The 18,702-nt window shown below is 38.1% G+C and overlaps 2 protein-coding genes across 2 annotated transcripts; both read right to left on the bottom strand.

Annotated features, from left to right (window-relative positions):
• Positions 1-6,574: 6,574 nt before the first annotated feature.
• On the bottom strand, positions 6,575-8,611 carry LOC149945694 (uncharacterized). Its single transcript, XM_090175645.1, has 2 exons — positions 8,542-8,611; positions 6,575-7,529 (listed from the first exon to the last, which is right to left on the bottom strand). The coding sequence occupies exons 1-2, from the start codon at positions 8,542-8,544 to the stop codon at positions 6,702-6,704; spliced, it is 831 nt and encodes a 276-aa protein (XP_090031771.1). The 5' UTR covers positions 8,545-8,611; the 3' UTR covers positions 6,575-6,701.
• A 1,612-nt stretch (positions 8,612-10,223) lies between these two features.
• Positions 10,224-18,108, bottom strand: LOC149945693 (uncharacterized). The gene is made up of 3 exons (XM_090176681.1): positions 18,094-18,108; positions 10,979-11,046; positions 10,224-10,829 (listed from the first exon to the last, which is right to left on the bottom strand). The coding sequence occupies exons 1-3, from the start codon at positions 18,106-18,108 to the stop codon at positions 10,274-10,276; spliced, it is 639 nt and encodes a 212-aa protein (XP_090032807.1). The 3' UTR covers positions 10,224-10,273.
• Between the last annotated feature and the right edge of the window lie 594 nt (positions 18,109-18,702).

Genomic DNA, 18,702 nt, shown 5'->3' with positions numbered 1-18,702 from the left:
TCCATTCCATTGATGTCGTAGTAAGTAACCTTTTTGTCTTACATTTTTAATAATTTAATTACATTTATTATAATTTAATTACATTTATAATAACTTAATTACATTTAATATGTATTTAGAACATTCCTACTGACACGGGTTGGATTCGAACAAATGACACCCATTTAACAATTTTCGCCCTTTCTAGATTCGAGCCCACCACATTACGACGAATTTTAACGCCTATAACCACAACACCACAATTTACCACGCTGAACGCTTCATCTTATATGACTTATTTTTTTACTTAAAGACCAAGGCTTCAGAATCTCGAGCTTATGCATCGCATATGGACGCCATTTTATTTTATTTTTCATGGACCGAAGTCAGTAAAAGAGGCTAACACAACAAGGTTAAAATTTCTGGTGAGAACTATTTATTTTTATCTGGAAATATTCAATATTTTTAGAAAATTAATTATAAATTTTCTATTGAAAGGTAATAGAAATTATATAGTAAAGGTACTCAATGAAACTATAATCGCAGTTCCTTTAAAAGTTTTACTACTATACAACAACCCTTTTTACCTGTACCCGCGTGAAAAAAATTACTATAATAAAAAAAACGGCATCTCAAAACCCAAATCGCCTACTTTTTCCCTTAACTTTCCCATAGCGTGAAGGCAACGAGTTTAATGGTTAAAGTCGAGGTACCTATATATTGTATAGCTGAAAAAAAAAAGAAAAGACCTTAAGTCATCCGTTGATCACCGATTAGCTAACAATCCTAAGAGAGTAAAACCAGATTGAAGAGACCGATTCCCTTGCCTAACTAGACATTTCAGCCCGAAATCCGAAGTACCTTCGCCCTCGTCAGCTTGTAAAGAAGCAGTGGCCTAGCCAGAAATTCCTCGACGGGGTTCGAAATATGTGAATGTTAAGAGGGGGTCGTGAAGGGGTGGAAATTTATTACAGTCAAAGGTAGGCCGAAGGGGGTTCTGGCCCTGGAAACACCCCTTGTCTACGCCACTGTAAAGAACTTAGGATGAATTAAAGGAAAATGGTATAGGAAGAAACCGGCAATACGGCCGGCAAACCGTAGACGGGCGATAATGAATAATAAAGTTTAAAAAGATAATAGATAAAAAGGTAAACGCGTCAACAAGCAACCCCCCAAGACGTCCCGTTCTGTGAAGGGCGTGTGTCGGGCATCTTGCGCGTAACCAGAAAAAACCCGTAAACGGAGCGACGACAACGTAGTGGAGGACATTGAAATCAAGTGAATAAGTGATAAGTAGAAAATTTCCAATCCCCCCCCTTTAGAGTTCCTAGGGTCCAAATCTGAAATAGCCACGGAAATGTAGAGAAGAATTCTTGGAAAAAGGTTTAAGCCCCCGTTATTGTTCGGAGAAAGGTTAAAGACAGGTCCCCTCGACATTGAGAGCTCATTCCGTTTTTGTATGTTCATACCGCTAGGATTACCTTTTTTCGTTCGTGTTTTTGCCCTCGCTGATATCTATGTAGTTAGTTGATTTATTTTTAATTAATTATCACCAAAGTAATTGTAGTATTTTTAATTTTAGTATTTAATTTATTTATTTTAGTATTTAGTGTATTATATCGGTTTGAGTCTATTTGATCGACTCCCAAATGATCGAACGGGTCCCATTTGATCGAATTTCCATTTGATCGAATGGCATTTGATCGAAAGCTACTGTAGGGTAAAACTACTAGTTTTTGGGAGTAAATCGAAAATGCAACATCCAGTCAGAATGAGATACAGTAGACTCTATGAATAATAATTATTTCTTTAAACCGTACTAAAGAAAAATAACCATAGTACTTCTCCATAATAAGAAACTAAAACAAACAACAGAAATATGCATATTCAAATTTCATAAATTAATTAATTTGTTTACAACAAAAACAACAAAAATTAAAAAAATAATATACAGAAAAAAACCTGAGCGCAGTGACGTAGAAAACAAAATATTATCTCGGACATAATTAATACAAAGACCTATTAAAAACCGAACCTCTACCTAATTTTTAGCAATAGAAGGGCCGTGAACGTGTACAGACCATTCGTATATACAACGGTGCATACGCGCCTACAGCGTGCGTACAACAACCTAACCTAACCTGACCCTATTTATATATATCAAAAACAACGGGCCGTTATCGTCGATGTCATAAAAAATTCCATCATTTAGTGTATAAAGTAAAAATCTCTTCGTTTTTGTGGCTTAATACAGTTAAAGCAATGAATTATTCCATCATTATTCCTTCTAAACTTCATATTGACATTCGGTAAAATAAAAACATACGAAATGGTACTATAAATACTTTTGAATTCGATCATTTGAAGGTTCGATCTTATGAAACAAATGACGAATGTGATTCGATCAAATGGAATTTCGATCAATTGCAACGTATAATGATCGACTGTCGATCACAAATTTTTCGATCAAATGGACCAACACCATTATATCATACTTAATAAACAATTTTTTTATGAAGTAGTGTATTATTTTTATATTTATCCCCCCCCCCCGCCGCCTCGTCTTTTGCACAAGCCGTGCTACTTTTCGGTGTCGCTGCACTCGCGATAGTCTCAAATATCGGCCATTCTCAAACTAAACTAAATTTTGAAGAGTTTGTTCGATTTGGTTCTCTTGACGCTGCCTTGCGTTTGGTCAGCAGCACAGTCCGTTTGTGCGATTGTAGCTTTGCCTCTTCCTGTACAGCCGCTGTTTTGGGCAGACAGTGGCGCGGTCCGTACGCGGTTGCAGCAGCCTCGACCTTTGTTTTGCAGCTTTTTCCCGTCTCCAGTCACCTTCAAGTCTGCCGCCTCGCTGCTCTCGTCCGCAACCTCAACTTCCGGTTGGGTTTCTCAGAATTAAATTAAATTTTTAATCGTTAAAGCTTTTTTTGCATTCGCTCCGGCTAGCCACCTGCAGCCATTCGCCTTCTCATTTTGTTCTTCTTGTAGAATATAATTTTAGTATTTGCTCCGGCTCGCCACCTGCAGATTTTTTATTTCTTATTTTATAATATTAATAATATTAATTTTGTATTCGCTCCGGCTCGCTACCTGCAGCCATTTTATTTCTTATTTTATAATATTAATAAAATTAATTTTTGTATCCGCTCCGGCTCGTCACCTGCAGCCATAATGTTTGGTTTTCATTGCGTACATTGTCATGTATTTTGTAGAAGTAACAAATTATATGTTTTTACTTTCAATTTTTCGACGCCAATAAAGTCCATTTTTGAAACAAAAGTTGGCAAGCCAAAATATACCTCTCCTCGGAATAATTGTCCCTAGTGGTATTAATCTCTCGAAATAACCCTTAAAGATATATCTCCACAATTAACTACAAACCTGATCCCGGTTCAATCTCGCACGGTATACAATTTAATTATAATTAAAATAATTGAGACGAAACAACCGAATTTAATTTATTCAGAATATTATAAATTAAGTAGTAACAACAGTGAGTTAGACGTACTAAAACAATGCACAATAATATTGAATATAACCCTATTTACAGAACAAGTTTATCAGTTAAATGTAATACGAAGCAAATTTTAATGAAAGATATATCTTCAGAGGGTATTTGAATTTTTCTCGCTTACGAAATAACAACACAAAAAACCTTCTTTAAACCACTTCACACGAAAAAATGATAATTAAAGCCAAGAATACCGCCCAAAAGCTCAACACAATCAAAAAATTAAAATACAAAAACCCAATCGACCAAACTTTGGGAGCCAAAACGACCAATAGAAAAATATATAATAACAAGCCAATCAATCAGACCAGAGCAGAGCAAAAATAATTACTAGAAAAATATATAATAACAACCCAATCGATCAGGCTCAGAGCAAAAATAACGCATAGAAAAATATTGAATAATAACCCAAATTATCAGGCTTCAGAGCAAAAATAACGAATAGAAAAAAATTATAATAATATCGCAATCAATCAGACTTCAGGATCAAAACAGCTCATAGAAAAATATTATTACGCAGTCGAGTAATAAATTAATTCAAAACCAAGCAATAGAAAATCAAGAAACACAACACCTTACCATTCACAAATACGAATTTTCGACGTTATTATAATGAAACCGGATAAGCTTTAAGCCACGATGTAACCACTTTAAAGGTTCCACTAAAACTGAACGATTTCGAAAAATTAGCAAAAAAAAAAAAACAATACCCAAGAATAGACAAAAAACAACGTTATCTCGATCAGTAAAAATAACATAAAACCCTTACTTTGCCTGAAACCCAGATACTTTTTTATTTTAAAACAAGATTGAACCTTTAAAATTTCATACGAAAAAATTTAGACTTTAACAAGATTAAATCAACATAATTTAATTCGTAAAAAAACCAGATTAGGCCTTCATAAATTCATTCATAAAAAAATTCAAGACTTTATTAGCTATTATGCTTACGATGAGCGTCTTATTTTCAGAGAGGCTAAGCAGCTATCGGTGGCTCTGTGGTAGAGCGCTCGACTGCCAATCCGAATGACCTGGGTTCGAAACCTGCGTGGCACATTTGTTTTTAATCAATAGAGGAAACGCTAAATTAGAATTTCTTCGATGCAATAATTTCAATTTCAATTCTATTTCAATTAAACCAAAATTTCGTACTCTATTAAATACGCTTCCGATAAAGCTGAAGGTCTAATTTTCAATGACGCGTAACAAGTGTTGGTGGTTCTGTGGTAGAACGTCCGCCTGTCAAGCAGGAGGTCTCGGGTTCCCCAACACATAAACATTACGAGAAAATATCCAATCAAAATGCCGCGACGGTGAGCTTTAACGAAAAGCAACAACCAAACCCAACCCAACCGCAAATTTAGTTTTTCCAATCTTTCGACTTCGTTCCCTAATTCCAAGCAATTGCGAACGCGGATTCCGAGATAATGCGTACGCAATGATTACACTTTGCTACACAAATGCGTACGCGTTCGCAGGCCTGACAGACAGCCAACAGAGCCACAGACAGACACGGTGATTGTATAACCCCTCCTAGGGGACTTTGTTCCCTCGGAGAAGTAAAAACATTTCTATCTCTCTGATTTGGTTCACCCCACGAAAAGCCATGACTTGCACTGCGTCGCCATCTTCCCCCGCCTTGGGGAATTAATATCGTTGAGCAAGGGAAGGAATATTTTCTAGACCGTATACTCGTTATCCCAACCAATATGATACGCGTTGGGGAAATAATACCATCCGAAAGGTTGCAGGTTTTACTTTGGCAATTAAAACGTTTACGATTTTATTTAACAAGCATTACTATTTTCTTTCTTTTTATAGAACTACCAAATTTAAGAAATCACTACAATATAATTTTACTAACATACTGGGCAAAATGCTGGTATCAGCTAAAAATTCAGACAGATTAGAAACACAGTTGAAGACGAAACAGCAGACGACGATAATTTTGTTTCACTATTTTGATTTTCCAGCCGTCACGTGCCTTAAAACGCCAATATTGTTGGTCAGCCATCTCTGATAACGTTCGGCGATTTGGCTGATCGTAAGGTGATAACGCTCTGACGGGTGTAGTTTGTTAAAGACTAAAAAGTGTAACAGGCGTCTAACTTAACGTGCTGCACTTTATGAACTGGATCCTTTCGTTTGACCATATTGTTGAGGTTAACGGAAAAAGTAAGTGTTGGGAGCTCTTGGCTCTTGTAGAATGAAGGCTTTCCACTACCCTCCTACGCATTATTACCTGGCCTCCTGATTTAAGGGCTTTGAAAGTCGTTCGATGACTTGGTCCAAATTTAGTGCATTGGGTATTAGCCTAGCTTGTGAAAGACGTGCATTTCGGTTTTATCACATTTTATAAATTTATAATTTAATGTGGAAATCATTTTTAAATAATAATTATAAATTGTTGTACAAGCCTGTTGGTTTGACTGTACATGTACAAAAGTGATAAGCCTAGCTGATTACTTTTATTATTATTATTATTATTATTAGAATAACCAATACCAAAGGCTATACTCAGTTTCATCTGCCAGTAATCTGTGTAGAGGATTTAGAGAAGTGTTTAGCCCCTCGCTGAACGCAGTATCTGTTTTCTATCAGTGTAGTAGAATTCCACGCTTTCTTTTAAACAGGAATAAAAAATGCTTGGAATACGTTACAGGGAATATAACCTACAAAGCAATCTTTGTGGGAGACCCCTTTAATTTCCCTGTTCAGTGGCGCCAAACATGTCTAAAGCCAAAGGCAAGGGCGGGCAGAGCTGCAAACGTTGATGTTCCACACCAAATACCCGAGGTTATATTCCCTTTAAGACAAAGCTTAGTTCGGAGGATAAATATATATAAGTAATTTCATTTGACGTTAGAGAAGAATATTCAAAACAAATTGTTGCAACTAACAGGTCTTTCTAAGATAAGATTTGTCTTCTTGTTTTACGCCACTGTCTCTTACTTTTCACACCTCTACTAGCCCGAGGAAAGTCGCCGAAAATCGATGACGCGAAGACTATACTAATGAAGCTATACTTGTGACATAAGAGCAAAATATTTTGCATAATTGTTTAGATTAAAGAAGCATTAATTGGTTTAATATCTTTATTCATTTCGGTTTTAACACAAATCTAACATTTGTAACTCATAAAGTACCATTTCTGGTTATTATTGGCATGATCCTGACACGAATTTTGAAAGAGATTCGCTTTATTACTTTAATTTCCGTTTATAACTTCTAGACACTTTCCGGAATTTCTTTCGATTAAGTACTGACCATACTGTTCGATCGACACGTCTTGGATTCTCCACTGCTGAGTGCGTAGTCCGTGGTAATCCATCATGATGATCAAATCTCGAACACCGGAATTGTGACTCAGAGACAAAGCTTTCTTACTGTCCTTAATCAAAATTTTGTAGTTGCCAGGTTCGGATGGAATTTCGACAAATTCGAACAGCTGATTGGAGGAATTCTTAAAAGGGAGCATATAGATTCGACTTCCGTCCCTGGCGTACTCGTCGGCGGTGACAACCTTCCCGTGCATAAGAGACATTATCGCGTAGTACGCCCCTGATCGCGGTCCTGACGCGTAAAATTGGAACTCAATCTCGTGCACGAGCAAATTAGGGGACATGCTAAGAATGAGACGATGAGTGCCGTCGACGTTGGCCGAGATAGGGAGCTCAAAAGACTGATTTTTAATCACGGTTTTATACGTTGACAAATCAATAGATGCGAGTAGTGGCCCGTTTGGTTGGTCAACTCGGAATTCCCACTTGCCCTCATTTTCAACTAAATTATTAAATTTTACAAGAACGGACTTGGCGCCAAACATTCCAAATTCAATATTTTCGTACGAAATAAAGCCATCTTTTGATTGGTAGTTTCGATGGTTTTTCGTCGAGTGTAAATTAAAGACGGAGAAAGCGGATCTGGAAGCGGTTGAAAATTCGTCTGCAGTTTCGTCGTCAATCCTTGAAGAATTAGCTAAAGAAGCCAACAGTACAATGAATAACTGTAGGGCTGTCCAAGTAGAAGTTTGACCCTAAAATAATAATAAAAACAAAGCTATAAAATATTCGCATGGTCATATACATCAATGGTTAAAGCAATGTTGATTATATAATTTTAAAAAAGAAATACAACTACGGTTTAGTAACAGAGTCTGCCACTAGATGGTGTGGAATTGGTTGAAAATGATCACGCTACAGTAATTTTTGTAACGGGAAAAGCTCCTTAACACGTTTATATTCTCCAAAGTTGAGATTGGCGCACTTACTGGCGCTAGTGGAAACTAAGCATAACGATAATTCTTACTTTTGACTCTAGAAGTAGCTGTACTTTTACTTTAGTTAAGACTAGTCTTAAGGTCTAATACAATTTAGTTCGCGATGACGTTCGCTGTAGCAGTGGTTTTGCTTAGTTAAAGGCTTCTTTTCGCTAAGGAAAAAACGACGCAAAACCTTATATTAGGCCTAAAAGAGTTTTTTATGTTGCCGCTCGTCGTCGTGGCATTTTTCCCCCAGTGAAAATCAGCATTTATTGTTTCATACTCTACTGAAAAGATGTCGGAAATCACCGTCATGTAGATTAGACTTACTAGACTGATTACTTAACTTATAACAGATTTAGCATTGCCGAAATCTGTGTAGTGATTTTTGATAGTGCTCGGAATGGTTTTTTCATTATCCACAAATTTTTCGATTGATTTTAAAAAACATTGGTAAAAAGAATATCATTTTAACTTATTTACTTATGTTTTTTAAGCAACCAAGCATTTATTTGAATAAAAGTGGCATTTGTTTAAATAATTGTTTGTTTTATTTAAATAATAGACTTATTCACTTTCGATTATTTAAACATTTTGCAATTTAATTCAACTATTGGCTATTTTACTAAATATTATTTAAATATCGCTGAGCTTATTTTATTCATGGATACAAATTAATCGAATTCCGAGCACTAATTTTCGAGAAGTGGTTTGTCATATCCATCAATTTCCTTTAAACAATTTTCTGTCCAGTGCCAGACCCTTACATTGGAAAATACATACTTACCATATTTTAAGAGCTTGTTTCAACTTTTAAATCCAAACTAAAAGTGAACTCGATTGTTCTAACAACGTTAACTCGGTTTCCCGAAGCTTCAAGTTTATCAGTTCAAGGCCTCAGACAATACTCTATTGGTTTTTTGTTTGTTATCTACATGATTACAATCATTCTCTTATCAACGCCAATCCGTATACAAACGTAAGGTTAAATCACGTGATAGAAACGGTTTAAAAATTCTTGTGATGATAAGATTTACTATAATAAAAGTGTTCTAAACTGTTCATTTAGGTGTTCATTAATTATGAATAATTAGACCATGCACGTTTATAAAGTAATATCTTCTTTTGAATATATGAATCTCATTGTGTGTTAGAATAATTAAAATATTTTTGGTATTCTTCACAAAGACGTTTTCATATGAATATTATAGTTTTGTCCCAAAGTAGCAAACCCAAATACAGTTAAAGCCAGCTTTGTTTTTAAATTGTAAATATCGAGCCATTAAAAGTGAAACAAGTTTATTTAATATCACGTTTAAGGAGAAAGCGCCTATTGAAATGTTTTCTTGATTGTTAGAAGTGAAGAGAAGCACATTGTGAAAAACTAAATGAAAAGAGACTTAAAACGGTTTTAAAATTCACAATTTATTTATTTAGAAAACCCAACGTTTCGGAGGAACTGTTCCTCCTTCTCTCTGTATAAAGCGCATAAATATTTGTTCGTCCCAAAATTTTACCATTATACTGTCAGACTTGTAAAAATCCCTGAAGAAGGAGGAACAGTTCCTCCGAAACGTTGGATTTTCTAAATAAATAAATTGTGTATTTTAAATACGTTTTAAGTCTCTTTTCATTTTCTTGATTGTTAATAACCCTGGAAAAATATTAAGCTGTTTTTTCAAAACACAAATTTCAAGTTGGACGTTCTTCAACTATACTCGAAATAACTTTAACCTACATTCACACTCAAAGCGAAAATTATATTCGATTCATCATATCATTTCTCAGTAAACATTTCTTGAATGTGAATGCACTTTTAAAGGGAAAACAGTAAAAGAAAATCGGATCTCTTTTGCAAGACGGACGTTATGGATTTATTATACACATATAGAGCAGCTATTGTCTTTTTTTGTTTTTCTTTCTTGGAATTTTTGTAATTTAAAATTGTCATAATTTAACAGGGCTTACAAGTCATTTATGACTTAGCCCACATACTTGTAAAATCCTCAATAAGAAAACGCAACAATAAATTTTGATTTGATTTGATTTGATCAAAAAACTACATTTATTCAGGTATATTGAATATTCCTTTTGTGTTTAAAATAAATTCTATAATTTTTATTTGAATAGTTAACGAGATATAAATCCTTAAACCAAGGTGTCTTTTGCGGGAATTGTTTTTCTATTAATTATCTATTAATTTCTACATTGTTAAAATTATCTTTGCAAGTTTAAATAGAAAAATAAAGATCATTTATTAAGAATGTGTGGTGGGGTACCAATAATAGGTAGGTAGCACCCTATTCGCCTCGTGATAAAATATCACGGAATTCACGAAAACATAAGCTATAATTACCGCTTCATATTCTCTGTAAACTCGAATTAATCCGTGCTACGATATAAGTAAACATTACCTTAAGGCTGTTTCATACAATTTCTGAAATAAAGGATTCGAAAAAAATATAACGATACTGTACAATTTTCTTTTATTTCTTAGTATGATCATATATTACACAATTTTAGCAGGATTCGGCAGGAAATAAGTACCACTTTTGATTCATTTCGTTGTTGCAAGGCCATTGACCAATATTGGCCCCGTTTCGATTGTTAAATCCCAGAAGATCCAAGCACTGTCCGCTGTGCTTTGCTCGAAGGGTAATTAAACCTTCCCCGTTCACATAGTCAAGTTTCCACATTTGGTGGTCCATCCCGTTGTAATCCCAAACGACAGCCACTGCTCCTTCCCACTTGGACGCTACTGGGATGTCGAGAGCCCTGAACGATCTTTTGTGATATATTTTATAAAATCCATCGCCTTCGTGATAGAACCGCCATTTCTGAGAATCACTTTTCACGTAGGACCAAGCATTCACTCTAGCACCGTTGTGTACGTGATTTCCTCCGACTTCGAGACATCTGCCGTTGTACGCGGAATATACGAAATATTCCGCCCCATTTATAGGTGCATATCTCTCGTAATTTCCCAAAGGAAGTTGGTAATTATGATTGGAACTAAAATTCTTTAAGGAAATATTTTCTGTTGCGTTGCTCGTTGTTGAGAGCCAATTTTCAGTTCTTAAAATAAAATATAAAGGTTATTTTAAGAAAAACCTCAAGAGACGAAACCAGAGGTGTTGATAGTAGGAAACCACTATGAAATGAATAGCCCGGCCATTCTTAAATATTTTTATTATTATTTCTGAGCTAGTTTTCTAAGAAATTACCCTTCTTTCTTTAATGAACAAGGCAAACCAAATACAGAAACGAAGCCGCAAAAGATCGCAAACACCAACTTTTCAAAGAGCGGAAAAATATTCGTAAATTAGAAAATACTTTTTCTAAGTAAATTATCAATAACAAAATACATTTTGAAACTTATTGATTTATATGAACTAATAAGAAAAGATTCGTTTGAAAGTTTTAGTATTGTATACATTTTTAATAGCAGAAATAGATCATAAGTAGATCTGGTGTGTAATTTAATTTCATATTATGACAATATAATCATCATTTTGTTTCATAATTGACTTTTTGCCTATAGTAATGTAATATTTAGATTCTCCAGCAAAATATATTGAATCTACTTATTACGAATATAAGAGTTATGATAGTAACTCCCTAATAAAAACCCAAATATTTCTTACCATTTTGAGTAGATGCGATCGCAATTCCAATAACAACTTGAAAAGGGGAGATAGAGGCTATGAACAAACGTTTAATTTCATTTCATTATCTTTTTAGTTTTATCTGTCGCGCCATCGATGAGAATAACAAAATACAACGTAGATACGAACGATAAATGTATCTTTCAAATTTAAGAAAGACAATGGATGCATGAGTAAATTAAGCTGGATCACCTTTTTATTTTAGAATTAGGAGCACGTGCATCTTTTAGTATTATTCGGTAGACCATCAACTATTGAAATTTCAAACACCAAAGAAAAACCAGAATAATTATTGCAAACAAAATTGACATTTCGGTAGCAAATTTGACAACAATATTTACATTGACTATATACATCGTTTTATGGTATACATATATTAAATGGAAGAGCTAGAGCATATATTGTTTTATGGTATAAATTAAATAGCCTATTGAAAATATTACTTATGTTATTTTTACATAAAAAGTTGCGTATCTTGTTTTAGGCTCAGTAAAATAACAGTGGATATATTGTATTCGGTATATACATGGTGTGTATTTGCTAGAAATAGTGATTTGTCACAAAAAATATGTTTTCTAGAAATTTGAAATTTGTACTGTACATTTTACGTGCCGGGGGACACTTTCTACGAAAATTGCATCAAAATCCAAAATTATTCACGTTTTTTGAAAATTTAAATTTTAACCGCTAGGTGCTATAAGAAACTTGTCAATGAGAAAATTGTAGAGCGGCTCCAGAAAATGTACAAATAGCGTTGGCGCGAAAATAAACCCGGAAGAACCCACCTCATAGAACATGTAATCGAAACAAGCGATCACCATCCAATAGCGAGCGCCCCCTATCGGATATCTCCCGCGAAACAAGCTATAATCGAGGAACACGTGGAAAACGTGCTAGATGCCAATTAGGTACGCCCCTCTTAAGCGCCGTGGAGCAGCCGCGTTGTTCTCGTTCCGAAAAAGACAGGAGATACGCGCTTTTGCGTTGACTATAGAAAATGAAACGGAATTACTGTTAAGAATGTTTATCCCTACCCTCAAGTAGATGAAGTTTTAGACCTTTTTATAACCACCTTGGATTTGTTATCGGGTTTTTGGCAAATTTCCATGGCAGAAAATAGTATACCCAAAACCGCCTTCATAACCTCGGGCGGGAAATACGAATTTTCATACATGCCTTTTGGTTTAGTGGCGGCCCCAGCTTCCTTCGCGTACCTGATGGATCAAGTCTTTCCCGTCGAACAGCGTTAGCAATACCACACGAGATTATACCGAGAAGACATAAATACGGCATCTCCAAATTGGACCCGGCATTTAATCGATCTCCGGTTCCTTCTCTCCCGCCTTCAAGCGGCCGGCTTAACCCTACGCCTTGATAAATGCATTTTCGCCCAAACCGAGGTAAAATAACTTGGCCGTGTTATAGGTGTCAGCGGCATCCAACCCGATCTAGAGAAAATAAAAGTTTTGCTGTCTTATCCGCCCCCGCGCAACCTCGATGAATTAGCTCGTTTCCTAGGATAAGCCGGTTGGTTTAGAAGGTTTATCCCGGGATTTGCTCAAATCGCCGCCCCCCTAAATGCCTGGCGAAAAAAGGGTAAACAGTGGGATTTCGGACTCTCGCAAATGGAAGCCTTCGAAGAATAGGTGGTTCTACAAAAGATTTTCGCTATAGAGGCTCATGGGAATTCAGTATGTTTGAGCAAGGCATCGTCTGCTAAGATCCGGCTGCTGATACTAAGGCCCGCGTATAGACAATTTTAGTTTTACGTATTAACAGCGTTACAAATAGATAAATAAAGGCTAGGGTTGTATTAAAAATATCTTTTTATTTGTTATGTATATTATAAGGTAGTCTGGTTTTAGTTATTTTTTATTTACTAACCTTGAAAGATATAAAATACTCAGCAACAATAAATAATCTTCTATAACAGTTAGAACTTTCATTTTACTGTTAAACTAAACGACAGGTAAGCCTTGTCTTAAATAGCGGACGACACTAAATTATCGGCTAACTTCGAGATTTCATTTTGACCGTAGTGACGCAAACTTACTGAAAACACGTGACCACCGATCTTTTGTAAAAACACCTATTAAGAACGATTTTAATCAGTCCCCCAATTCTCGCGGCCCCCACCCGAGACGGAAAATTCATAATCCTTTGCGATGCTAGTGGTATTGCTATTGGATACGTCGTCCTACAAGAACAAGACGGTAAACCCCGCGCCATTTACTATGCCGGAAGAAATTTAAATGTTCAAGAGAAAAACTATTCCATCACAGAATTGGAATGCTTATCCGTTGTTTTGCTATCCAAAAGTTTCGCCATTATACAGGTGTTTTTTTGCTCGAAAAAGTGATTTGTTTCAAAAACTATGTTTTCTAAAAAGTTGAAATTTGTACTGTACATTATACGTGCCTGGTGACACACATATTTTCACATTTTTTGAAAATTTAAATTTTAACCGCTAGGGGCTATAATAAAATTGTCAATGAGAAAATTGTAGAGCGTCACCGAAAACGTACAAATAGCGTTGGCGCGAAAAAAATAGACGTCTTTTTCACTGGCAAAATACGACTGGAAAAAGTGACCAGTTGGGCAAGCTAAAATAACCTTTTTTGCATTCCATTGGGAATGACTTTTCCTATTAGTTTTATAATCTAATAGGCCAATGTTTGCATCTAGTCGTATTCGAAACCTATTTTAACCCTGATAGGCGAGAAGAGAAATAGACCACAGGTTTAAAGGTCAGTAAAAACCTTAAATTTATTTAGTATTTAAATAACTGTAACACAAACTGTGTAACATTATGGTCGTAATCAATCTTAAAAATCATGCCTCAATATTCCAGAGCTGATCGTACGGAACTAGTGGTCATTTACTACGCGGACGGTGGAAGAAATCTACGACGAGTGAGTGAGATCTTTGAGCAACGACATCCAGAGAGGAGACCATCCGTAACTACTGTAAGGTGAATTGTAAATGACTTTCACCAGTATGGTTAAGTACAACCTCGATTTCGTGGTCAGCGGGATTTGGACTTTGAAAATACCGTTTTAGCCTATTTTGCCGCATACCCACGTAGTAGTTGAGCCGCGGCGAGTAAGGATTTGGCTTGCGGTAAAACTCGCATTTGGGAAATGTTACATACGGATAAGGACCATCCTTACAGAGCAACGCTTCACCACGGTTTACGATATAGAGACGCTCAACAACGGCTGGATTTTTGCCACTGGCTGCTAAATTCCGTGCACGACGACCCACAATTCCTCCGCAACATGCTATTCTCGGATGAATCCTCGTTTGCAAGAGACGGCCCTTACAATTGTAGGGGTTCGTGGATAGGGGTCAAGGTTTGACCACTGAGTTCAGTGAGTTAAGCCGGATAAAGGAACAGTATTCGCCAAACGATTAGTTTATAAAAAAAACTCTTTATTTAGCCAGCCGATTATTCGATACAAAAAACTCATTAAATTCCAAAGGTAAGTCAATCGCTGATTAAGCTCCCGTTCGCCTTGACAGGGCCGATGACAATGCCCATGACAATGACCCTCCGTCTCTCCAGCACGTTCCTTATAAAGCATCAGAAAGAGCCCGCCGTTGTCGACCCTTGAACTCGAGATAGGACGCCCCCCGTAGCAATGGTGGCGCCATCTCTCCACATGCGAACCAACTATAAACGTAAACAAACCCACCGAGGCTTCCCGATACGGCTCCCCGTTACACAATCACCAAAATAATAATGTTTGGAAAGACACAAATCCACACTGTGTATATGAACACCGTCACCAATTTCAATTTGGGCGCTTGAATGCTTCGATTGGTCTTGTTGGAAACCGGTTAATTGGTCCAGTATTCTTACCGCAAAATCTAAATGGCCAGAGTTATTTAGATTTCTTGAGAAATGAGCTAGAACAACAACTTGACGAACTGCTGTTGGCGCAACGAGCAAGACTTTTGTTTCAGCAAGACGGTTCCTTGCCTCATTACCACAGAGCCGCGAGAGATTACCTAAACAACGAATTTGCACAACGATGGATAGGGAGAAATGGTCTCGTACACTGGCCAGCAAGGTCGCCCGATCTGTCTCCGTTCGATTTCTTTCTTTGGTGCTTCGTCATGGACAAGGTGTACGCCACTCCGGTTGAGACGCTTTAAGAGCTGCGTCAACGAATTGTAAGCGCTTGCCGGGAAGTAACCCCGGAAATGATTCATGCCGCCTTCGACAATATGATTGTTCGCGCCCAGGCCTGCATCGCAGCCGAAGGTGGTATTTTCGAAACGTACTTATAAATTTTGTTTGTAAGTAGATAAATTCCCACTGTCCCTATCTAGTGGTGTGATGGGGTCACTGGAGCCTGTGGGGGGCTCCATACCCGGCTCTCAAGGTCATGTGATCGGGGCGCTGGGTCACTGGAACCTCATGGGTGTTCCACACTCGTCATTCTGTGACCTACTAAGGAGGGTAGTTTGCAGTGGAAGAGGAAGCCACTCTAGTCCTCAGCTGTGCGAGGGTGGGTCTCGGGCAGCCCATGGTGTCGCCTTTTGTTGGGCCGTGATGAGGGCGTTTGTTTGCTATATGTGAGGCGGTCAAAATGGCTGTCTCACTGGCCGAACGTTGTTTCGCAAAGCGCACTTTTGTCCAGGGCTGGTTGTTTAAGGTGGCCGCTGTAGTGCTTAAGGCGGAGCAGCGGGGTACAAATACATATACTTATGTAAGTAGATAAATAAAATGTCTCTTTGTTTTTTCAAGAAATTCGCATTTTTCATTCTACGAAATTAAATCGTGTAATACCTTCTTCGCCATTGTCTGCTCGATTTTTCAGCGGTGTTTATTTCATTAAACACCTGATTAACAAATTTCTGACTTTCATAAAGTTACTTTACTCTCCCAATGGAATGCAAAAAAAAGTTATTTTAGCTTGCCCAACTTGTCACTTTTTCAAGTCGTATTTTGTCAGTGAAAACTAAATCTATTTTTTTTCGCGCCAACGCTATTTGTACGTTTTCGGAGACGCTCTACAATTTTCTCATTGACAATTTTCTTATAGCACCTAGCGGTTAAAATTTAAATTTTCAAAAAACGAGAACATATTTTTCGATTTAGATGCAATTTTGGTAGAAAGTGTCCCCCGGCACGTATAATGTACAGTACAAATTTATACCTTCTAGAAAACATAGTTTTTGTAACAAATCACTTTTTCGAAAAAAAACACCCTGTATATACCAAACACAATTATTGCACTCTGCTATTTGATACCAAATACAATATATCCACTATTATTTTATTGAGCCTAAAACAAGATACGCAACATTCTATGTTAAAAATTGTAACGGGGAGTCATTTACGGGAAGCCTCGGTGGGTTTTGTTTATGGTTTGGTTGCAGGAGCGATGGAGAGATGGCGCCACCAGTCCAGCGGCGGGAGTCTTATCTGGAGTTCAAGGGTTGACATCGGCGGGCTTTTTGGACGTTATAAGGCGGTGCTTACAGGAGGCCGATGGTTGTTGTAAGCCTGGACTCGGTGGAAAGGTTATCGAACTGTATACACGATATCGGAGCGCAGAATAAAGACTTGTTTTTTAAAGTTATCATTTGGTTTCCTAAACTTAATTGTTTAATCGAACTCAACGGTCAAACCTTGACCTCGTCTTCCCCTACATTTTTGGAGGCTCCGCCGAGATAATTTTTTTTTCCGCTGATCGTAAGTTTTGGAGGTTTTTCCGCAATGTCTTTCCTATGGTGAATGGGCTGGTTTTAGTATTTTTATACAAGGTTCTATGTGGGCTATCTTCTGATGGTCTTGGTTTATTTTTAATGGGGCTTATGGAAAGTTTTTAAATGGGGAAGGGTTTCTTTATAGCTTGTTTTCTATAATGAGAGACATGGTTGGTGGCGGTTCTATCTGGGGTCCATTGGTTGTGGTATTAATTGCTGGGGCAATATTACGGTTGATGGTTGGGGATATCGGGGTCGATCGACGGGTTGACTTAGAACATAGGTTTCTTTCGGGTTTGTCGTCATGGTTTGCGATGGTTCGGAGTTGTAGAGACAGGAGGTTACGGAGTTGTGGGATGGTGGAGGATGGTTTTCCATGGCGGCCCGGCTGGCACGTGGGCGGTGGAATTCGGGACGAATTGATTATTTGCCCTTCCTAGGGGGTTAGCCGGGGAGAGTTGGTGCGGTTGTCGTCGTCTGGGACTAAAGCGGGAAGCATAATGATGGTCTTCACCTGGCTCGTCTCGGGGCTGGTTCTGGTGGGTTGAGGAGGATTTCTGTCGGCGACGGGTTTACCTTGGCGGGCACTATCAAACTGGTAGTTGGAAACTCGAACCGGGGGCGGACGTCGGGCGGCAGTTCCGTCAGCTTCATTGGGGATCCAGAGAGCGGGATTTTTCGGTGATTTCTTATCACGTCGGTAACGTACATACTGGCGAATTTGTTCCTCTTCTTGGTTCTGGACGGGGTATCGCTGCGTTTTCTTTGTTCGGCTCTCCGAAGCAGGGTGGTCCGTGTAAGGGGTTCAGGCTTGGTAACGCTACGGCTGGAGAAATAGGGGAACAGGGTCATTGGAGCTGTGGTCCGCTGAGGGGGGACGTGGTGCAATTGGAGGAACTACCCGGGTGGTCTCGGGGACCATGCTGTTGGGTTGAAGGGGTTTTGCGACGGGTTACCTTGATGGGCTTCATCATTACTTTTGATGGTTCTAAGCTAAAATCGAGGGGGGATTCTGGTCGGCAATTCCTTCATAGGGAATGTCAGGGGTGGAGTTCTGTCTTCTTGCGTATGTCTTTTCCGGTGGAGGCGGCCCGGGGTTTTCTCTGTCAAGGGTTTTTTCTCTGTGGTGGGCCGGGCAGTGGACCTGGGGCCGGGATTCTGGGCATGTGTTGACTTTGCCTGGGCGTTATGGGTGGAACCGGTTGCTGGTTAGTCGGGGAAAAAGTCCTCGGCGTGATGTTTATTATATTACCCCAGGGCCGGTTCGGGAAAAGTTGCGGTCGGGTCCTCAGGTTGCGACGTATCTTCGGGATCATCCAAGCCAGGGACGGGTGTTGAGTTTGGATAACTTTATTTTTTTGTCTTGGCCAGTTGGGGGTTCTCCTTTTGTAACGACTAGGGAATCTTTGTAGTAATTTAGATGGTTAGTTGCAGGTATGTCGGAAGAGGTATTGGATCCTGGGGTGGTCGAGGACGTACTCTTGCTGAGTGATGGTGGCAGGGACGAGTTGGTGGAGGTCGAACGTCTGGTGGTGCGTCGTGCGGCTGGGGTCGGAGGTTTTGGA

The sequence above is a fragment of the Leiobunum rupestre genome, chromosome 5 (assembly GCF_980474605.1).
Source record: "Leiobunum rupestre chromosome 5, qqLeiRupe1.1.hap1, whole genome shotgun sequence".
NCBI classification, from domain to species: domain Eukaryota; kingdom Metazoa; phylum Arthropoda; class Arachnida; order Opiliones; family Sclerosomatidae; genus Leiobunum; species Leiobunum rupestre.
The sequence above is the reverse complement of the archived record's forward strand: the minus strand, read 5'-3'. Positions and strand labels throughout refer to the sequence as shown.